At 36.4% G+C, this 24,100-nt stretch overlaps 1 protein-coding gene and 1 long non-coding RNA gene across 2 annotated transcripts; both read left to right on the top strand.

Annotated features, from left to right (window-relative positions):
* The first annotated feature begins 2,057 nt into the window (after nucleotides 1–2,057).
* Nucleotides 2,058–8,410, top strand: LOC149952429 (acetylcholinesterase-like). The gene is made up of 6 exons (XM_090170167.1): nucleotides 2,058–2,751; nucleotides 4,939–5,161; nucleotides 5,231–5,894; nucleotides 6,644–6,875; nucleotides 6,936–7,126; nucleotides 8,050–8,410. Exons 1-6 carry the CDS (start codon nucleotides 2,176–2,178, stop codon nucleotides 8,255–8,257), a joined length of 2,094 nt encoding a protein of 697 aa, XP_090026293.1. The 5' UTR covers nucleotides 2,058–2,175; the 3' UTR covers nucleotides 8,258–8,410.
* Nucleotides 8,411–9,673: 1,263 nt separating this feature from the next.
* LOC149952428 (uncharacterized) lies at nucleotides 9,674–10,448 on the top strand. Its single transcript, XR_016480058.1, has 3 exons — nucleotides 9,674–9,764; nucleotides 9,838–10,005; nucleotides 10,073–10,448. It is a non-coding gene; the product is annotated as an uncharacterized LOC149952428 (long non-coding RNA).
* The last annotated feature ends 13,652 nt before the right edge of the window (nucleotides 10,449–24,100 follow it).

Genomic DNA, 24,100 nt, shown 5'->3' with positions numbered 1-24,100 from the left:
AATGTCCAATAGTATTACTGAATGTATAGTAAACATGATTAACTAATTGTTTTGGGATACATTTTAGTATTTTCAAAATTCTAATCATAATTTGAAATGGCGTTAAGCCTTGGCTATAAGCGAACCCGGGTGAAGCGATTTCGCACGTGTGAACTAAGAATTATCGTTGACGATCAAAACTGGCATACAAACCGACCTAAACTGGGTTTTAGGCTCTAGTGTGAACGTGGCTTAACTGTAACCACGGACACACGACAGAAATCGTACCGATAGACTGCTTTGGAACTAGCCATCGAAAACGGTTTAAATTAATTTTCGAATATTTAATGCAGGTTCATAAGAGCCTAAAAAACAAATAGAATTCTTGAAGATGGCCTGCTAGTTTATTTATCATAAAGCTGGATAAACGACAACGAAATAACAAGCAAGTCACGTAATTTACGTCATATCCCGTGAACAAGGATTCATTAACGAAAATGCTTTTTTGGCATACATATGAGTGATTATGTTACATTTGGTATAACTAAGAGAAAGCGCGACCTCATAAAACAAGAGAAGTTTGACATAGCTTAATTTCACAGAAATTTTTGTGGCCTAAATTTCGACTACAGCCATTCCTTACACCATGAATACTTGACAACCCTGACTGACCAAGACCAAAGCAGTGCACAGAAAATGTATGACTTTACACCTTAATCCCTTTTAAAATGCATTTATTAATACTTTGGGCAAAAACGAGTCAAATTTTATATTTTATGGATTTTTAATCGAAATAGTTATTGCATAATTGCTAGCGGTTTTCAGGATACAAGACAAAACAGAACATTTTCTCAAGATATTCCTTGTACTTCATCCAATTCTGAGTTGGTATTAGAAAAATTCGTCAACTTTTTAAGCACCACCCAAATGACGTCGATGCTTTAGGGGTGTGCAAAATATTTGGTTAGACCAAATAATTCGATCGAATACCAAATCGAATTTGTTGAGTTTCAAGACCATCAGAGGAGAACGCTGTGAAATTTAAGAACTAGTGCTTATTTCTGGCACCTCTCTTTAAGCCACAGCGGCAAAGACCATATAAAGAGTAACTTGCACGTCCATTATTCATACCGTGTGTATTAAAACTTCTTAGCGAAAGGCAGAAGCTGTTTATTCTCGCGCCTATTGGCTAAATTATTCGCGTGTTCTTTGTTATGGAATTTTCTAGAATAGGAAAGTAAAACTAAAACATAAACCAAGTTCAAAACATAACTAATAACTGGGAGAAAGGTTGAAGTAAGTAACTTTTTGGATTTTTCGGTTTTGAATTTTTGAGTTCACTAAATTATTGGTTTAAAATTATTATAAATTAAATTAAATATTATTTTTTTATTTGTAATAAAAGATCTGCTCCTTCATGTTTTACATATATTTAAAAACTCGAGATTTTAATGAAGTGTTTGCAAAGCATGAAAAATATAGCAGATCCTTTGATTTTAATTGTAGTTAGTAGTTAATAAAAAATAAAAGTCGCTAACTGACTTGGACCTGGGGTAGTTATTAAACTTTAAAAATGTGTATTTTAAATTATGTTTGTAAAAGTTTTCTTTGAAAAAGTTTAGTGTTATAGTTTTAATTTATTAAATAAAATAAAATATAAATTATACATTTGGTTTAGTATTTTACTATTGTAAGTAAAATGAACAGTGATTTCAATTACTTTTTTATTTTTTTTTGACAAATATGCAAACTATTTGGTTATTTCAAAACCAATTACGTCGAATTATTTGGTATTCGAAATACTATTTGGTATTTGATCAGTTAAGTGGCTTAATATTTTGGTCTAAAAATATTCGATCAAATTATTTGACGTTATAAATATTCGATTTGGTATTTGACGTGCCCTGAAAAAAATATTTGATATTCGATTCGATCCCCAAAAAATGGTATTTGCGCGATTTTCTCGGTAGGAGCGCTGGTGAGCTATGTGACATAGTGTTTTCGGTTACGATTCCGGTAAAGTAGATTATTGTCAAAGACTAAACTTACTCAGTCTCAATGCACCGTAGACTGGTATAATTGGGTTTAATAGGCACTGCAGCAGCCCATATTATCAACACAGTCTCATTTACCCTCGAAAGCGGGTCAGTCATTTTCGAAATAACGGCTATTTGCATTGGCTCTTTATTGGGCGACATGACGGCTTTCGGCAAACAGCAACGTTCATGGACGGAGTCAATGGCGACGCCCAGAGGGGTGAATGTGGATCACGAGCGCAAGTTTTTCTCGGGAAGAGGGTCAGCGAGGGAAAGCGAAATTCGACACCACTTTTATCTGTCGCCTTCCTATCAACTGGAGATACATTTTGTAATACGCGGAATTCTAAGAAAAGTTTACTTCCAGAGAATCGAGCTAGCATCAACGTCACTTAACTCTTTCCAAAATATATTTTGGAAAGTACACAACGTCATTAAACTCTTTCAAAGACCTTTTATATTTTTAACGGATAATTATTCCACCATGGCCCTTTGGTTAATAGTTACGGTACTGTTAGGGGTGAAGCTGGCGAGCTCGATACCGTTCGACGAATCCTCCATAGATTTCGACGCTGTCCTGGAGCTGATGGAATTGGAGTCCGCGATGGAACATTTGGTGGACACCACTTCGGGCGTCGTTTTGGGCACCACCATTCTCAGTAAAACCAACAAAACTGTCATCGTCTTCTACGGAATACCATACGCCGAACCTCCCGTTGGAAATCTCAGGTTCAAGGTCAGTTTCTTTAAATGGACATTCTTTCCAGTAGGCTACCAAATACGTTTGAAATATAACAAAAAATGAGTTCCTGGCGATGCGTTGAAGATCTCCGTAGATTATATCATACGTAACATAATTTCTCATAAGTGTGCCTCTGCATAAAATTTTTATAGAATAAATTTCAATTGGACCCAAAAAATGAAGATTATTATTGAAAAGGTTACCATGGAAACGAAATTACGCGCAAAACTGTAGATTGTTAAAGTTAGAAACGCGCGAGGAATGCTGGGAAATTTCAAAATCCACTTAACTAACTTCCGTTTCCCATCAGTTAAGTCATAAGTGTATAATATTATTACATAAGTGTGATACGTGCTTCTTATCCTTCACATGCCAAAGTTTTACTGAGAGCTATTCACAAGACAGACTGCATTACGGGCTTCGTCGCCGTTTTGCGTCCGCTTTCTCTCGCGTCACATGTAGACTTTGACAACGTCTCGCTAGGGGGAGATCACTCCGTTACTAGCTCTCAGTAAAATACTCCCCAAAGTGACAAACTTATGGAACAATATTATAGACTTATGGAACAATATTTTAGACTTATGGTACAATATTATAGACTTATGGTACAATATTATAGACATATGGAACAATATTTTAGACTTTAGGTACAATATTATAGACTTATGGTACAATATTATAGACTTATGGTACAATATTATAGACTTATGGAACAATATTTTATATTTATGGTACAATATTATAGACGTATGGTACAATATTATAGACTTATGGTACAATATTATAGACTTATGGTACAATATTATAGACGTATGGTACAATATTATAGACTTATGGTACACTATTATAGACTTATGGTACAATATTATAGACTTATGGTACAATATTATAGACTTATGGTACAATATTATAGACTTATGGAACAATATTTTAGACTTATGGTACAATATTATAGACATATGGAACAATATTTTAGACTTATGGTACAATATTATAGACTTATGGTACAATATTATAGACTTATGGTACAATATTATAGACTTATGGTACAATATTATAGACTTATGGTACAATATTATAGACTTATGGTACCCTCCCCGTAGACTGTAAGGTAATGGCGGTCGATTGGGGAGGCGCGTTTAAGAGTCTCTATTCGCTTGATTTTAGGAAATTGTTTACATTAGTACTGTAAATTAAATAATTTTATACATATTACTCTCAATATTACTAACCGTAATTCAAAATATTTTCTAGGTATATATTTACAATAATTATAATTCTGACGTCACTTCGTTACTAGCTCTCAGTAAAATATACCCCAAAGTGATAAACTTATGGAACAATGTTATAGACTTATGGTTAAGTTGATGACGCGTTTTTCGTCACGGAGTTGTAACTGACGTAATAATGTACAAGGTTTCATTAAAGAATATGCATTTGAGGCATACTTACGATTGATTATGTAACATCTGATTATATTCAGCGAACCGACGAGTAGTGGTTTTAGGCAAACGAGTCGGTTATCGAGTATAAATTTTTTTTCATCGAGTATTCGGGTGGAGTAATATTGAAGTCGAGTCGAGTAATCGAGTACTTGATTAAGGGGAAACTTTATCTTATTCGAGTCGAGTCATATTGAAGTCGAGTCGAGTAATCGAGTACTTGATTAAGGGGAAACTTTATCTTATTCGAGTCGAGTAATTAAAAAAAAACCTCGAGTAATAATTTTAACGAGTCGGGTTATCGAGTACTTGATTAGGAGCTGGTTTTATTCAAGTAATTCTGAAATTAAACTTAAAAGGAGTATAAAGTAGCTTTCAATGCTGAAAAAAATTCCTTTAATTTAAATGAACTACAGTTTCCACAACTTTGTAGGTACCGTTTATTGCCTCCCAAAAAGTTGTAAAAACCCCTCTTTGAACTTTGAAGCAACGAAGATAGAAAAAAACAATACTCGACGAGTTTTGAGAGAGCAGCTTATTCGAGTGATCGGGTACCCGACAAAGCAATGTTTTGGTACTCGGTAATCGACGAATATTCTCCAATTACTTATTCGAGGTGTAGTTCGAGTACAGGACCTTAAAAAAGGCCGAGTACTCGATTAGTCGAAACCCGGTTATTTCAGTGTTGAAGAGCATTTGGAATTCTAGTCTAAGATGAACTAATGTACATTTTCCACAGCCTCCTCGACCCGCTGAGAGAAGAGAGGGTATAATTATGGCGGACAAGAAACCAAACTCCTGCTACCAACATGGACCCGAGAAACGACTAAAGCAATTGAGGAAATTGGGGTACAGCGTTCAACCGCCCTTCAGCGAAGACTGTCTCACTCTGAACATTTGGTCGCCTTTGTCGGCAAAAGCCGGGCAGAAAATTCCCGTACTTGTCTTTATTCACGGAGGAGGTATTTTAACTAATTAAGTACCTAAACTAAAGAGTAATTAATACAGTAATTGAAAATTACACCCGTCAGGATTTTATCTGGGTTCAGCGACCGGTTATTACGCCGACGGCGCTACGTTAGCCGCTGAGGAAAACATCATCGTGGTGTTCATGAACTTCCGCTTGGGAACCTTGGGGTTTCTTAGCTTAGGCCTGGTAGACGAGGCTCCCGGTAACGTGGGACTTATGGATCAACAAATGGCTTTGAAATTCATCCGGGACAACGTCGCTAAATTCGGAGGGGACCCGGATCAAGTGACGATATTGGGTGTTAGTTCCGGAAGCGCCAGCGTGGGGTACCAACTACTCTCGCCCGGTAGCAAAGGACTCTTTCAAAGAGCGGTGCTGATGAGTGGAGTTCCGGTCGGTTACATGTCCGTTACGGAACCGGAAGTAGTTCGGAAGGAGTCCGTAGAAGTGGCGCGGAATCTGAACTATAGGGGAAGCGAGGACCCCTACGAAGTGCTGGAGTTCCTACGCTCGAAAACTGCCGATGAGGTCAACATGGCCGCCGACGTATGCAACAAGAAAATGCCCCTGATTGGACCCACCGTCGACCAAATATTCCTGCCAATGCAACCGGAACAAGCGCTGGTATTCGCTGCCGAAAACAGTGACGTAACGGTCCTAATTGGTACCACGTCGGATGAAGGGGTTTTCCATTTTATCTCCCAATATCCTTATCTCTTCGAAAGGTAACTATGGCCATTTCCCTACTAAATACCTATTACCTGGCCGTTTTCTCTTGGCAGCCATTTTGTTTCTATTTTAGGTAGAGAGCCGAATGAGAGCTTTTATGAAAGAATACCCCCCCCCCCGAAAATAATGTAGGTGGAAATTAATGCCCTACCACAATTAGGGCGCGAGCAAAGCCGGAAATAGCCAAACCCCTCCAAAATGACGTCATGAAAAAATAAATAAAATATGTCGTGTCTACACTTGTTCGAAGCGTCATAATATTCGGAAACATAATCTGGTTTTATTTTCAAATCGGATTTGTGGTTGTAAAGTTATTGAAGAAATAGCGATGACGGAAAACATGAAGATTAACCCTAATTTAATTTTTAAGTGAAACAAAGCAAGCGTGAAAGTAGGATTTTAAATAATATCGCTATTTGGGGAGAAGCAAAAAATATTACGGTCTCGAGCGATATTATTTTAAATACTACTTTTAAGCTTTGCTCGCGCCCTAATTAGTCTTTTCAGTTTACATAGAGCCACGTAGTGGCAAATGCAAGAAGCTCATAAACTGCTGGATTTTCCACTACGTGGCTCTATGTAAACTGAAAAGGCTAATTGTGGTAGTGCATTAATTTTCACCTATAATAATTTCGTGAGGGTATTCTTTCATAGAAGCATTCGGCTCTCTACCTAAAATAGAAACAAAATGGCTGCTAAGAGAAAACGGCCAGAATCTTTTGATCAGGACTGTACATTCGTATAGGCACCAAGAAAGTGGACTCGAATACCACGAAGTTGAGAATATCATCAAAAACTTGAATCCGAATTTCGACGACGTGGAAGTGAAAATGATAATGAACACCTACATCGACCACTCGAAGTCCATCGACGATCCGGTGATGCTACGAAACGTGGCTGTCCGAGTAACCGGACATTACATGGTCTACTGCGATACCCAAAACTTCGCCGATCTGTTGACCCGAAACGGACTAACAGTATGAGATGGAGCACTCTATAAGGCTAGCTAAACATTAAGATAATTACCACGCAAACAGGTTTACAGGTACATCTTCGATGGAAGAGCCAATATCTCCCAAGAGCACGTCCCGGAGTGGTCCGGAGCGTTACACGGATGCGATGGTCTCCTGGTTTTCGGAGACTTTCTGGGCTCGGACAAAATGTCTCCGGATTATTTAGATTTCGTCAGGGATATGATGCGAAAATTCGCCAATTTTGTCCGAACAGGGTTGGTAATAATTCCATCAGGAGTTCATAAAGATAGGGGCATTCAAGTGCCGTTTCAGCTAGGCTAATACCCAAGGCAGCACCTTAGGCCACAGTCGTCTAGTGACTTTTAAAGCCATTAATTCAGGTTGGCTGGGTTACAATGCGTAGGAGGGTGGTGGCAAGCACTTCATGCCACGCGAGCCAACAGCTCCCTACACTCACTATTACCGTTAACCTCCACAAGTTTTTATCAACGCAGAAGGAGTGGTTCCGTGTTTTCACCCAGTGACACAAGCTGGGATCGAACCCGGCTCCTCTTGCTGCGAGGCGAAAGTGCTAACCACGAACCTACGCTGACGCGTTACGGCACGTAATGTTGTAAGCTAAATCTGTTGCAGCTCGTGTGAAGCAAAAATTTTAGTGTTCAAAGACGATATTAAATGGGTGCTGCATAATCTATGGCAGCCCGCCAAAATTAAGATAAATATGAAAAGCAAACAAGTTAGAGCTACCATTATGCCAAACATTTTATCAATGACCTTAAAACTTTACCCATAAGTCTACGGGACAGAATAGAAAGAATTAAGTTGCGACTACAAGTCGCTCTTTTTATTTACCACCCCATATAAACGCCCCTTTAAACTTTACCCATAAGTCTACGTGACAGAATAGAAAGAATAAAGTTGCGACCACAAGTCGTTCTTTTTATTTACCACCCCATGTAAACGCCCTTTTAAACTTGACCCATAAGTCTACGGGACAGAATAGAAAGAATTAAGTTGCGACCACAAGTCGCTCTTTTTATTTACCACCCCATATAAACGCCCTTTTAAACTTTACCCATAAGCCAACGCTGTTCAAAGTTAAACACTCCTATCTCGATGAACTCCTGGTATTCAATTACTTTCAGTTATAAATATAGCGAGTAATTATTATCCTCAGTAATCCTACTCTATCGAGGGAGGATTCTAAAATACAGAGCGAACCCATCCCTTGGCCCTTGTACGATCGCACTTACCGAGCCTCTGTACTACTTCAACAAATGGGGGACAAGGAAATACATCAACCGGAAGTGGAAAAGTGCGCCGTTTGGAATCATCTGAGACTGAACTCCGCATTGCGAAAGACGACTTCGAAGTGTTCCGGATGATAGTTTCAGCGCGCTCCTTTTTTAAAAATATCGATTGTTTTTAAACCGCGCGAAGAGACATCTGTCTCCAAATTATACAAGTATTTTTAATTCTACTTTTGACCTGTATTTCGGGAAATATTTTAATGATAAAATGGTAAAACATTTAAAAGAATAGAATCCACTGGAATATCGCTTCGACGAAATTTATATTTCAACAATCAATACATTTTCCAAAAAGTCACGATCCACGTAACTTTAATATTGAGAAATATTGCATTAATATACGAATTTGTCGAGGAATTTGTACACAAATTCCCTTGGGAATATAGCTCATCCCATCTCCAATTCCTACATAAATATTTTGCTTTCAAAATGCCCAAAATCTGATATTTTCCGTGCGCTGCTCGAAGGCAAGGATTTACTAAACTTCGATTTTTAATAGGCCTACTTCATAAAATATTCCGAATCGATTTGTCGTCGTAGCTGAAATTAACCCGCACAAAACTAGATATGGATATCAGTAACCTAAAATTATCCCACACAAAACTACATATGGACATAAGTAACATAAAATTATCCCGCACAAAACCAGATATGAACATAAGTAACATAAAATTATCCCGCACAAAACTAGATGTGGACATAAGTAACATATGATTATCCCGCACAAAACTAGATATGGACATAAGTAACATATAATTATCCCGCACAAAACTAGATATGGACATAAGTAACATAATTATCCCACACCAAACTAGATATGGACATACGTAACATATAATTATCCCACACCAAACTAGATATGGACATAAGTAACATATAATTATCCCACAAAAAACTAGATATGGACATAAGTAACATATAATTATCCCACAAAAACTAGATATGGACATAAATAGCATATAATTATCCCGCACAAAACTAGATATGGACATAAGTAACATATAATTATCCCGCACAAAACTAGATATGGACATAAATAACATATAATTATCCCACACCAAACTAGATATGGACATAAGTAACATAAATAAGTATGACACTACTTATTCTCCAAGCGCAATTATTTTTAATAATAGGTTGTTTCACCGATAACCAAATAACATGGCTATGAACTGACAAATCTCCGCTAGTTGTTACTACTCTTTGGTACTTGCGGATAACGATGTCCAAAAAACACTATTTTGAAGGATCAGCGAAGGCTTATTTGAAAATGAAAACGACTCAAAAGTAAAAAATGAAGCTTACCTCGGCAAAATAATGATGGAACGTAAATTTTATTGTTCACCTGCCGGTTAAGTTTTTATGAATATTATTTATTCATAGTTTAAAAAAACCAAACCATTTTCCTAATTCCCCTTTCAGACGGTTCTTAGGAAACAAAACTTAATAAACTCAAGTTTATTTTTCCATGAATTTTTCAGTACCACAAAAAAACAAACTGCCTGAAATGGGTATTAGAAATATACCATAAACTTGTACAGACTGCATACGAATAACCTATAAGGAGAGCCACCCCAACCCGGTAAAGTATAACGTCAAGAAAAGAAATGGCCAAAAAAGACACTAAATCAATCACTTACGCCAAATTCATCAAGATTAGTACCTTGGTACAAGTTAAGTGACAACCTCGGTTATAGTCCCACAGGAGTCGGGGACAGTGCTGACACCAACGTCTTAACGTCTAGAACGACATCGTCATATCTACAAGGAAAAAAATTATATCCGTTAAAAAAAACATACCACAAACAAACTTCGACGTCAAAGTAAGTCGAGTTCGGTTCAGTTTTATTAAATATTACTAAAACCAAGAATGTATTTATTTATATTTAGGAAGAATGATTATGTAGCGACAATCGCCGGGCACGTTGAACGCCTTTCCCCCGTCTCGCGCGGGGGGAAAGACAATACGTCACCGGCGTTTGATTACCATCGCGTTAGGTGACGTAAATTTTTAGCAACCAATGAAATACCAGGACTATTTGTTTTATTTTAAGCGGATGAGCGTACTTGGGGGACCAACGGGTGGATTGAGAGAAAGGCTAAAAACCGTCTCGACATAGACATTCTCCCCAGGTATAAATAAATACATTCTTGCTAAAACGTTACTTGGATTGAAAATAGTATGAAGTTGGAACTTTTTTAATTGAGGTCTACAGGTTCCAAAAATACAAGTTTTGCCATAAACTATTTTGTTAAATTGTTTAAATTAAAAGCCAAATATGAAATTGTTTGCGTCTTTCGGATGCCTAGCGGCTGTTCGCGGTACTACCTTAGTTCTCATCACTTACAACATGAGTCATGTATGATGTATCATGTGATTCGCGTTATTTAAGTGTCACACATTCTTGGTTTTTCTGAAAGTAGGCCAAGTGTTATTATGTTTTTATAAATTGTAATTATACGTTTAGACTTTTTTTGTTGCCAGAAAGTTATTATTTATTTGTTCATGGTTATAGATACGTTTTATCTATAACTTTAAGTCTTAAAGTTTGCCCTTTTATTTATTTATTTGTATGTCATGTTCCTAAAAACTCGAGAACGGTTAGCTCTAGAGCTTTGAAATTTTAAATCAATGTTCAGGGCCTGATTTCCAACTAAACGCGCCTAATTCCAAATACCTGATATGGTTAATAATCTAATTTTTTTTTCTAGACTTCCACCCCTTTGCTTCCCTTATCTCCTCATTTGAGTTCCTTGCGCCCGTCCCGACCTTTAAACGTTTTTAACGGGTTAGTGTGAAATTCGAAGAAGGGGAGTTAGTGTGAAAGAAAGGGAGGTTTAGTTGGGATTTTTAAGTAGTTCAGGACTTTTTGCTACGCGTGTTGCGTTTTTGCTACAGCGTTTACCTTTCTTACGTACAAATCCGATCTCATTCATTAAAACTAAGACCCCGGGTGAAGCCGGGTATTAAAGCTAGTATATTATATTTTTACCTCTAATGCTGACTCTACGCCGTCGACAATGAAATAGGGGATATGGCTCCAAATCACATTTAACTTCCCTGTATTGCTCCTGGTTGCAATTACCATAGCATCAATCCACGAAACACTGATGCCAAGAAATATGGCCTTGTATATCACGTATTTCCTAAGAACGAGGAATTTCGAAATCAGTGGCTTATTAGTTTGAATAGTTTTGTAAAGAATTAGCTTGCGTTAGTTGGTTTCAAGCCAGGAGCAACAAACACAGCACCCCACACCAGGGGAACGCAACCCGTCAAAAGTCGTGCATTTTCTGGTGTACATTTTTCATTGGTTAGACGCTTTAGTGCCTGCTGCCGTTGGAAGGGGAAAATTCCGAAATTGTCTTCCCCTTTCCGTAAAACGGTCAGCGTAAAGGTTCGTCCAATGAAATTTGTACACAATACCACGGTAGCTTATTTAAAGGCTAGCTGCGTTCTCCTTGTGTTTGTTGCTCCTAGGTTTCAACAATTCGGAAAGACATGATTAAAATTGTACCAGAAGCTACTCAGAAGGGGAATTTCCCTCTGCACTATGTAGCACTTGATACCATAAGTATATAATATTGTTCCCTAAGTTTGTAACTTTGTAGAAAATTTTACTGAGATTTAGTAACGGAGTGACGTCATCACAAGAAGAAAATGTCCCCCTAGCGAGGCGCTGTCAAAGGCTACGTGAGACGCGTAATGCAGTCTGTCTTGTGAATAGCTCTTACAGGAGAGTACCCGAGGTGTTTATTGACGATTTTGTTCAAAGTCGAGCGTAATGTAGAAGTATATGAGATATGAAATTTCCCAAACATGTTTTTTGACCACTTAAAACAAATATAAGATATTTTTCCTATTTCACCCAAAAATTGCTACAATTTTACCCAAAAAATGTTCCAATTTACCCAAACTTGATGAAATTTACCTAAATGTGGTCCTAATTACCCATTTCATGATTTTTTGTTTTATGTGGTCAAAACATTTTCGGTTGCCATGGCAAATCGAATGGGTAGTGCAACGTCTCCTTTTGGGAAATTTCATATCTCATATAGGTTTACATTACGCCCGACTTTGAACAAAATCGGCAGTAAACACCTCGGGTACTATCCTTGTCAGTAAAACTTTTGCATGTGAAAAATAGGAAGTGTCACACTTATGTAATAATATTATACACTTATGTTGATACTTATCTGTTTAATTTATTTGTCTATTCTTCTGCCTTGGCGCATAAGGCGTAAAGCCGCAAATAACATTAGAGTGAAAGGCCTCCCTAATTTTGGACAACACCACTAGAAATGGGAAAGCGCTGGTTTGGAATTAGCCAGAAACACCATGTCACGTACCTTTAGGACCTGGCATAAAAATGAGGGGGTAAATTTGTTTATTTTTAATTAAATATTTTACTTATAATTAATTGATTTATTTAATTGTAAATTTATAAATTTATTTATCTATAATTTATAAATTTATTTATTTATAATCTATAAATTTGTTTATCTATAATTTATAAATTTGTTTATTTATAATTAATAATTTTTTTTATTTATAATTAATTGATTTATTTATAATTAATTGATTTATTTATAATTAATTGATTTATTTATAATTAATTGATTTATTTATAATTAATTGATTTATTTATAATTAATTGATTTATTTATAATTAATTGATTTATTTATAATTAATTGATTTATTTATAATTAATTGATTTATTTATAATTAATTGATTTATTTATAATTAATTGATTTATTTAATTGTAAATTTATAAATTTATTTATCTATAATTTATAAATTTATTTATTTATAATTAATAAATTTTTTTATTTATAATTTATAAATTTATTTATTTATAATTTATAACTTATGCAGTTATACTTAACTACGGTAAAATTTATATGTTCAATCGATCCGTTGGCACCACGATCTAGTTTTAAACTTAACGGGGGAGGGGGTAAGGAAAAAGGCCCCCTCCTCGTGCGTTTCAGGAAACCAATGAGATACCTGACCGATTTGATTGACACCTAAGGGCATGAATATACTGGCCGACCGTGAGATGGATTGGGATAAACGTTAAAAATCGACCCAACAAAGTCAGTCTCTCTAACAATGTAAATAGAAATAACAACATTATTGTTATATTTATAGAACTTCTATATAAGAAGGTTTGGTTTACTAAATCTGTTGTGAAACGGTTCAATATGGCCAATGGCGTAGCCAGGGGGTGAAAATGGGGGCACGTTACCGCCCTATATGTATAATTGTACGTAAAAAATGTGTTCTTCAATTTTTTTATTCAATTGCGTGCATCCCCCGTCCGAACAAAAAACTATGACCGCCACTGAATATTTTTGCAGAGGGTATTAGGAACAAATTAACGAATGAAAAGCTTCGGAAATTGGGCAAGTGCTTACTGGTTAGCATTATAAAGAAAAATATAGGTCGGATTGTAGGACAACAAAGAGAAGAGCCCAGCTTTTCATCGACATCTTTGATCCTTCAGCTTCGCAGAATCCTCGGCGTGCCCACGTCGAGGCCATCAGGTCCACGAAGTCCATTTTTTTTAGGTTTTATTTTCCTCCCGTACGTCAACCAAATAGGGGGAAGGGCACTTAGTAGTAATTAAGGCGACGTTCACTCCATCTTGCAAGAGGGTGCGCCATCTAGCGCTGAAAAGTGGCATGATGAAAAGGAGGACGAAGAGAAGGGAAAGTCTATTGGGGGGGGGGGGAGGGGGGTGCTGGTGGTTTTTCGGGCCTCTAAAGATGAAAGCGAATATGGAGGTTTCCGTTTGGGGGCGGGGGTGGGGTTGCGAGGGTTCAGCAAGATTGGATTTCAAGAGTTGGAGAGGATGAGGAGTCCGGGCTCTATTTGTATATCAAGCGCCAATCTGGGTGTCAAAGGTTGATTTATAGCTTTTCAGGGCGTTTTTATCGTCCCGAGCGGAACATATACGAGTCCAGTGTAGTTTCCTGACTATACGTAAGCCTTGTTTGTTTAGAAGGGACAGACTGTAACCTTCTCATAGCGTTAGTTTGAAGTTGGATCTAAGACTGACTAGATGAGGCCAATGACGTAGACAGAAATTCGTCAAGGGGGACAGACTATGTAAAGGTTTAGAGGAAGGGGTGGAAATTTAGTACGGATAAAGCTACGCTCAAGGGAGGTTTGGACACGGAAACCACCCCACTGGTGACGCCATTGTAAGAGGTCAGTCTGCCATCAAGATTGTAAATACATCCGGTGAAATTTATAGTCGTAGTGCGACTTGTACCACACGGAGTTTCGATTGAGTGCCGTTTAAGGGGGCAATGAACCACTGGACATCCAATAGACGGATTCACAAATTGCTTACAGAAAAACAAACATTTAAACGGAAGCTTTTAGAGGCTTGATTTTAATGGTTTTATTTTTACTGCATGAAGGCAATTTATTTTTGTTTGGTGCAAAGGGAACGAATACTAATTTTTTACATAAAAATTCTTATAAAATCGACATACCAAAGCTCAATTTTACATGAATTCGCCATATAAAGAAATAAGAAAAATTATTTTGGCCATTTTTAGATTATTTAAATTGTTTCCATCTCAGACTGTTGGCGCCATCTGGTATGAATTCGGGTATTGAAAAATTAGCCTGTAATGTCGTTACCCCTTTGAACTAATCTTCTCCCACGTCATATGAGTATCGATCTTTAATTAAATGCACTAGGGTAAAGTAGCCATGAGCTTATTTTTTCATCATTTGGTTCGAGTTATTAACTGAATACAAATCTGATCTGGCTAGCGGCGTAGCCAGAATTCGTCAAGGGGGGGGGGGGTGAAGTATGTGAATTTTAAGAGGGGGTCGAAAAGGGGGTGGAAATTTAGTACAGTCATAGGTAGACCCAAAGGGGGGGGTCTAGACCCGGAAACCCCCCATTGTCTACGCCACTGGATCTGGCTAGTCAATAGGCATGATCTACTACTTATTTTTCTGGCCACGCCTACTAAACATTTCGTGGTACCGTCTGTTGTCTGAAATTGATCTAAACTTGTCTTTAAATGTTTTTGTATTAATTGATTATTTATATTTATTAAATAATTTCAATTTTAAACTTGAATTTAAATAATAATTATTGATAAAAATATCTTAAAGGTAAAGATTGATGTATTATTTACTTACTAAATATTAAAAGTTATATATAATAATATAATAATATGATATAATATAATATAATATAATATAATATAATATAATATAATAATATAATATAATAATATGATATAATATAATATAATATAATAATATAATAATATGATATAATATAATATAATATAATAATATAATAATATAATAATAAAATAATATAATAATATAATAATAGAATTATATTGTCCTTATAATTTTTAATAGTAATAATTATGATAAAATTAAATGTTAAAATTATAATTATAATTAAAATACTATATTAAGTTAATTTGAAATATAATTCCTTTGTACATATAGTAGTATTATTGGATCACAGATGGCGCAATAAAGGCCAACGCACAAAATTCGAAAATTTCGTCATAGAAATGGGGAGATATCAGTACGACTATTCTCAGTTGCTTAGATCTGTTCTCGGTAGAACCAAAGCATTAAATCGTAGTAGCGAGAAGAATGATAGAATTACAGACGAAGGATTGGATGAAAATAAAAATAAATAGAAGATCTAAAAACATGTCATTTTCTAACTTGTTTTCTTCCTTGTTACAAACTTGTAGCGTGCGAACCAGGTCACGCCATCTGTAGTTTAACAACGCGACGAAAAACACCAGAAAAAAGTGAAATTTGGATTTACCAGAAGTAAAATAATTAAAGTTTGCAGAAAACTATTTCTTGTATCAGTATTCAAATTTCGCGAGCTACAAATCAAAACTATATTACCACAATCAGTATGGGCACACTTCGCTCATTTTAAAGCGTTTGGTGTCAGAATAATTGGGGTTTATTTTTTTTATTAAACTGAGCACGAGAGAGCTATAGCAATAATCAATTCGAAATTGACCGAATGAGAGATCATGCACTTTTCTTAGAAAACACGTTTAATCTGAGCGATAATATGAGCAAGTATAAGAGAGATATTATCTGAGAAGAGCATCTGAGTTGATAATTAATTTTGAAATAGTGCCCATCACTGCCCACTATTATGTAGTGACATTTTTCGCGAGAATGAGAGATGCATTATCTGAGCCACTCTTGAGAAAACGTGAGGGATCAATATGCCAGGTTAACATGATCGGCCTGTGAGTTGCGAATAGATTTTTAAAAATGCCCATCACTGCCCACTATTATGTAGTGACATTTTTCGCGAGAATGAGAGATGCATTATCTGAGCCACTCTTGAGAAAACGTGAGGGATCAATATGCCAGGTTAACATGATCGGCCTGTGAGTTGCGAATAGATTTTTAAAAATGCCCATCACTGCCCACTATTATGTAGTGACATTTTTCGCGAGAATGAGAGATGCATTATCTGAGCCACTCTTGAGAAAACGTGAGGGATCAATATGCCAGGTTAACATGATCGGCCTGTGAGTTGCGAATAGATTTTAAAAAATGCCCATCACTGCCCACTATTATGTAGTGACATTTTTCGCGAGAATGAGAGATGCATTATCTGAGCCACTCTTGAGAAAACGTGAGGGATCAATATGCCAGGTTAACATGATCGGCCTGTGAGTTGCGAATATATTTTTAAAAATGCCCATCACTGCCCACTATTATGTAGTGACATTTTTCGCGAGAATGAGAGATGCATTATCTGAGCCACTCTTGAGAAAACGTGAGGGATCAATATGCCAGGTTAACATGATCGGCCTGTGAGTTGCGAATAGATTTTTAAAAATGCCCATCACTGCCCACTATTATGTAGTGACATTTTTCGCGAGAATGAGAGATGCATTATCTGAGCCACTCTTGAGAAAACGTGAGGGATCAATATGCCAGGTTAACATGATCGGCCTGTGAGTTGCGAATAGATTTTTAAAAATGCCCATCACTGCCCACTATTATGTAGTGACATTTTTCGCGAGAATGAGAGATGCATTATCTGAGCCACTCTTGAGAAAACGTGAGGGATCAATATGCCAGGTTAACATGATCGGCCTGTGAGTTGCGAATAGATTTTTAAAAATGCCCATCACTGCCCACTATTATGTAGTGACATTTTTCGCGAGAATGAGAGATGCATTATCTGAGCCACTCTTGAGAAAACGTGAGGGATCAATATGCCAGGTTAACATGATCGGCCTGTGAGTTGCGAATAGATTTTTAAAAATGCCCATCACTGCCCACATTTGTAATCAAATCAACTTCAATAGCTTCTGATAAGAAACTTAACTATTAGTTTTTAGGACAATATTATTAACTTTAGTTTATTTACTTCTGGTTTTAAGAATCGCGTAGTGGTGATAGTAGAAAAATAATCGTCACGAACTTCCAGAAATGTAGAATTATAAATATGATTAATTTATTCATAAATCGTATTTTATTGAAGTAATCATTTTTTTAACTAACGTGTTAATGTATTTGTGGTATTTCGAAATCAGCGGGGGCCTGCAAAGGTACAAGTTTCGACAACGATAATTTATTTTGGTGATTACGCAGGAATTTTAATTAGAAGTTACATTTAAACAAAGGAATACCTCTGCGTGTGGTTTAAATGAAACTTATAATGTACAAGTTTCGAGTCATAAGTAACATTATAAACATAAGTATGACACTTTCTATTCTCCCAGGGCTAATTTTTTTAAATGATAGTGTGTCTCGTTAAGGGCCACACCAATCATAACTTGGATGAAGAGTGAAACCACTCTGCCAGCTTCTACCATTATCACGGTATGGAGATGAACATTAATTTTGTATCATATACTTCCTGTACTCCACTATTTGGTATTGAGTAACTTGTGTTCAAGCAAATACCCTTAGCACGATATGGAGATGAACACTTATTCCCTATCATATACTTCCTGTACATGTACTCCACTATTTTGTATTAAGTTACTGGTGTTCAAGGAAATACCCTTAGCACGATATGGAGATGAACACTTATTCCCTATCATATACTTCCTGTACATGTACTCCACTATTTGGTATTAAGTTACTTGTGTTCAAGCAAATACCCTTAGCACGATATGGAGATGAACACTTATTCCCTATCATATACTTCCTGTACATGTACTCCACTATTTGGTATTGAGTAACTTGTGTTCAAGCAAATACCCTTAGCACGATATGGAGATGAACACTTATTCCCTATCATATACTTCCTTTACATGTACTCCACTATTTTGTATTAAGTTACTTGTGTTCAAGCAAATACCCTTAGCACGATATGGAGATGAACACTTATTCCCTATCATATACTTCCTGTGCATGTACTCCACTATTTTGTATTAAGTTACTTGTGTTCAAGCAAATACCCTTAGCACGATATGGAGATGAACACTTATTCCCTATCATATACTTCCTGTACTCCACTATTTGGTATTGAGTAACTTGTGTTCAAGCAAATACCCTTAGCACGATATGGAGATGAACACTTATTCCCTATCATATACTTCCTGTACATGTACTCCACTATTTTGTATTAAGTTACTTGTGTTCAAGCAAATACCCTTAGCACGATATGGAGATGAACACTTATTCCCTATCATATACTTCCTGTACATGTACTCCACTATTTTGTATTAAGTTACTTGTGTTCAAGCAAATACCCTTAGCACGATATGGAGATGAACACTTATTCCCTATCATATACTTCCTGTACTCCACTATTTGGTATTGAGTAACTTGTGTTAGCAAATACCGTTAGTACGATATGGAGACGAGACGTAGGCAGCCTTTAATCCGGTTCTTATAGAGATTGAAAAGGTAGAAGTTGAATCTGAGCTGATTTAAAGTAAAATATTTCTTTCAAAGGCAGATACAATATCAAAAGGAGAGATTCGGAATGAATAGCCAAATTAGATTCCGTAGTGGGAAGGCTCCCTTATTATTTTAAAGGGGTGGAGGGGGGGGGCGGAAGGGGGAGAGGAAAGGGGGGTTGGGCGGAAAAGGAAGCGAAGGCAAAACGAAGGTGGGCGGAGGCCCTTAATTAAGCGTGTCGTTAATTAGTGCCACCTGGACGAACAAATTGGCCCTTGATGGAAAGAATGGAAATAAACGCGAGCGCCAACTGCCATATCGCGCCGGGGAGAGGAAATATATATTGAGGCGGAAGAATAAATAGTGGTATATATAAAAGTCACTGTCTTTTCGGCCACATTACAGCCAATGCGCTAAGCAACGTTTATATTTCAACGCGTTGAAAAGAACGCTAAGCCTCGGCGCGCCAAACGGTAGTGTGACGAAACTAAAATCAATTGACAAGCCTACCTGCTACGTCTTTCTATCCCGTCTCGATGAAGTTTCTCTCGCTAGAGGGAGGGCCTCCGCGATACCCAATTTAAAAGTATAATCGCTTTAAAATTATACGAATTTCAATAATTAGGGTCGAGGAAACAAAATCTTATTAATTTGGCAGGGACTCGCAGAAATAAAGTAAAAATGAGTAACTAAATTAAAACTGCCGTAATTCTTTTCCGGGTATTACGGAGCCAGTCAAATATCGATATTTATTATAGCTGTTAATCTTCCTGGAAAATGTCTGTGGGGGAAATGTAAGAATGGCCATCTTTAATTTATAATTGGAAACCAACATCCGGTATCACTGCCCGTTTTCAAATTTTATATTTTGCCTGAGCCTTCACACTCTGATGTTTAGAAAGATATTGAGAGCGGTTATTAGCACGGAAATATTGGTCAATTAATTTAAAAACAGCGATAATTGAAGTGTAGGTTTATTTACAGTATATTTAAAACCCGACTAGTTTCGGTCGTGTTATCTGTGCCAGAGTTGCCAGATGTACGATAATTATATTAAACGTACGATATTTATAGTACACGCACGATTATTATAGTACACGTACGATAATAATAGTACACGTACGAGAATAAGAGTACACGTACGAGAATAATAGTACACGTACGAGAATAAGCGTACACGTACGAGAATAAGCGTACACGTACGAGAATAAGAGTACACGTACGAGAATAAGAGTACTCGTACGAGAATAATAGTTCACGTACGAAAATAAGAGTACACGTACGAGACTAATAGTTCACGTATGAGAATAAGAGTACACGTATGAGAATAATAGTTCACGTACGAAAATAAGAGTACACGTACGAGACTAATAGTTCACGTATGAGAATTATAGTTCACGTATGAGAATAATAGTTCACGTACGAGAATAAGAATACACGTATGAGAATAATAGTTCACGTATGAGAATAATAGTTCACGTACGAGAATAAGAATACATGTACGAGAATAATAGTTCACGTACGAAAATAAGAGTACACGTACGAGACTAATAGTTCACGTATGAGAATAATAGTTCACGTACGAGAATAAGAATACACGTACGAGAATAATAGTTCACGTACGAGAATAAGAATACACGTACGAGAATAATAGTTCACGTATGAGAATAATAGTTCACGTACGAGAATAAGAATACACGTACGAGAATAATAGTTCACGTATGAGAATAATAGTTCACGTACGAGAATAAGAATACACGTACGAGAATAATAGTTCACGTACGAGAATAAGAATACACGTACGAGAATAATAGTTCACGTACGAGAATAAGAATACACGTACGAGAATAATAGTTCACGTATGAGAATAATAGTTCACGTACGAGAATAAGAGTACACGTACGAGAATAAGCGTACACGTACGAGAATAAGAGTACACGTACGAGAATAAGAGTACACGTACGAGAATAATAGTAAACGTACGAGAATAAGAGTACACGTACGAGAATAAGAGTACACGTACGAGAATAATAGTAAACGTACGAGAATAATAGTACACGTACGAGAATAAGAGTACACGTATGAGAATAATAGTTCACGTATGATAATAATAGTTCACGTACGAGAATTAGAATACACGCACGAGAATAATAGTTCACGTACGAAAATAAGAGTACACGTACGAGACTAATAGTTCACGTATGAGAATAAGAGTACACGTATGAGAATAATAGTTCACGTACGAGAATAAGAATACACGTACGAGAATAATAGTTCACGTACGAAAATAAGAGTACACGTACGAGACTAATAGTTCACGTATGAGAATTATAGTTCACGTATGAGAATAATAGTTCACGTACGAGAATAAGAATACACGTATGAGAATAATAGTTCACGTATGAGAATAATAGTTCACGTACGAGAATAAGAATACACGTACGAGAATAATAGTTCACGTACGAAAATAAGAGTACACGTACGAGACTAATAGTTCACGTATGAGAATAATAGTTCACGTACGAGAATAAGAATACACGTACGAGAATAATAGTTCACGTACGAGAATAAGAATACACGTACGAGAATAATAGTTCACGTATGAGAATAATAGTTCACGTACGAGAATAAGAATACACGTACGAGAATAATAGTTCACGTACGAGAATAAGAATACACGTACGAGAATAATAGTTCACGTACGAAAATAAGAGTACACGTACGAGACTAATAGTTCACCTATGAGAATAATAGTTCACGTATGAGAATAATAGTTCACGTACGAGAATAAGAATACACGTATGAGAATAATAGTTCACGTATGAGAATAATAGTTCACGTACGAGAATAAGAATACACGTACGAGAATAATAGTTCACGTACGAAAATAAGAGTACACGTACGAGACTAATAGTTCACCTATGAGAATAATAGTTCACGTATGAGAATAATAGTTCACGTACGAGAATAAGAATACACGTATGAGAATAATAGTTCACGTATGAGAATAATAGTTCACGTACGAGAATAAGAATACACGTACGAGAATAATAGTTCACGTACGAAAATAAGAGTACACGTACGAGACTAATAGTTCACGTATGAAAATAATAGTTCACGTACGAGAATAATAGTTCACGTACGAAAATAAGAGTACACGTACGAGACTAATAGTTCACGTATGAGAATAATAGTTCACGTATGAGAATAATAGTTCACGTACGAGAATAAGAATACACGTATGAGAATAATAGTTCACGTATGAGAATAATAGTTCACGTACGAGAATAAGAATACACGTACGAGAATAATAGTTCACGTACGAAAATAAGAGTACACGTACGAGAATAATAGTTCACGTATGAGAATAATAGTTCACGTACGAGAATAAGAATACACGTACGAGAATAATAGTTCACGTATGAGAATAAGAGTACACGTACGAGAATAAGAGTACACGTACGAGAGTAATAGTACACGTACGAGAATAAGAGTACACGTACGAGAATTATAGTACACGTACGAGAATTATATAGCACACGTACGAGAATAATAGTACACGTACTATAATTATAGTACACGCACGATAATTATAGTACACGCACGATAATTATAGTACAGGCACGATAATTATAGTACACGTACGATAATTATAGTACACGTACGATATTTATAGTACACGTACGATAGTTATAGTGCACGCACGATAATTATAGTACATGTACGAAAATTATTTAAATATAAATTTTCAACCGGTCGAATTTTTACAGTTATTTAAAAAATTATATCAAAAGTTTAACGTCAGTATTGTACACAAAATTCAAATTTATCGCCAGTTTTCACGCGTACGATAATTTATGTCTGAAATCGATAATTTTAAATTTAAATTTATTTATTTAATTTTCAATAAGAATTTCTACATTTTAACTTATTGCTCTGGTTACCCTGGTACCGTAATTTGAGTTTCAGGAAGTGCCAAGGCTTTTAAAATTGCAGTTATTTTAATCTGTCTCCACCCTGAGAGGTTGCACTTTTAATTTGAAAAGGGAATACAACCTTAGCAGTTAATCCCAAGCTTCTCTCGTCGCTCACTAGTGGCGCTACGGTCTAAAATATCGTGCTTCGAGCGTATTTTTCCGAACTATATTTCTATACAACTTACCTCGGGATGTAAAATTTTAATTTTCAAATGCTTTGAAGACGGTCACGCCACGGTTTAGTATTGAAGGAAATTTGCCCTTCCCTGCTAGGGTTAAATTCCCTTTAAGGCATAGATTACCCCTTTAAGCGTTATCAGAAGTAAATGAACCGAAGTTATCGAAATTGCGCTCAGAATCGGAGGGCGTTTTCCTTGTGGAATTAATGAGAAAATCGGGTCAAATAAAAGCTAATTTCCCTCTCCGTCTTTTGAAGCGATAAATTGCACTTGGGAATTGTGGGTATAGCTATTGCACTTGGGAATAATAAATAATAATAATCAGCTAGGCTAATACCCACCACCTTAGGCCTAAGTCATCAAGCGACTTTTGAAGCCTTTAATTCAGGTGGCCGGGTTACAATGCGTAGGAGGGTGGTGGCAAGCCCTGCATGCCACACGATCGAGCCAACAGCTCCCTACACTAACTGGGTATAGCTATTTCTATGTATCAAAAATGGTTTCATAAAAACAAAAACGTTTTTTTTCGGCCTAGGAACGCGCAAAATTTCAAATTTGAGATCAAAATGTAACATCATAAGGAAAACGCCTCCAACATGCCGAGTAAAGCAGTCTGACAACTTCGGTTCATTTATTTTTGGCGTTATATGATAAACTTGTGGTATGAATTAAATAGCGAAGCCAACGACGGTATATTTATTTATTTCATAGATGGCGGGAGATAATTTAACTAAAAGGTACCCGTAAACTTGGCAAGGTAAAATGGGAAGCCCGAAAGCGGAGGACGCGAAAAAAGTCGGCTTAAAATTGAAGCAATTTTCGCGAGTCTAAAAGGACACCCGGTAAACACAGGGTGGAAAAGCCCA

The sequence above is a fragment of the Leiobunum rupestre genome, chromosome 3 (assembly GCF_980474605.1).
Source record: "Leiobunum rupestre chromosome 3, qqLeiRupe1.1.hap1, whole genome shotgun sequence".
Taxonomy (NCBI): Eukaryota; Metazoa; Arthropoda; class Arachnida; order Opiliones; family Sclerosomatidae; genus Leiobunum; species Leiobunum rupestre.
The sequence above is the reverse complement of the archived record's forward strand: the minus strand, read 5'-3'. Positions and strand labels throughout refer to the sequence as shown.

What these genes read in the sequence shown, in the direction of transcription:
- LOC149952429 (XM_090170167.1), top strand. Translation starts at nt 2,176, where the DNA reads ATGACGGCTTTCGGCAAACAGCAACGTTCATGGACGGAGTCAATGGCG. An exon ending in TATCCTTATCTCTTCGAAAG is followed by an intron (nt 5,895 to 6,643) that starts GTAACTATGGCC and finishes ACATTCGTATAG; the next exon opens with GCACCAAGAAAGTGGACTCG. An exon ending in TGACCCGAAACGGACTAACA is followed by an intron (nt 6,876 to 6,935) that starts GTATGAGATGGA and finishes CCACGCAAACAG; the next exon opens with GTTTACAGGTACATCTTCGA.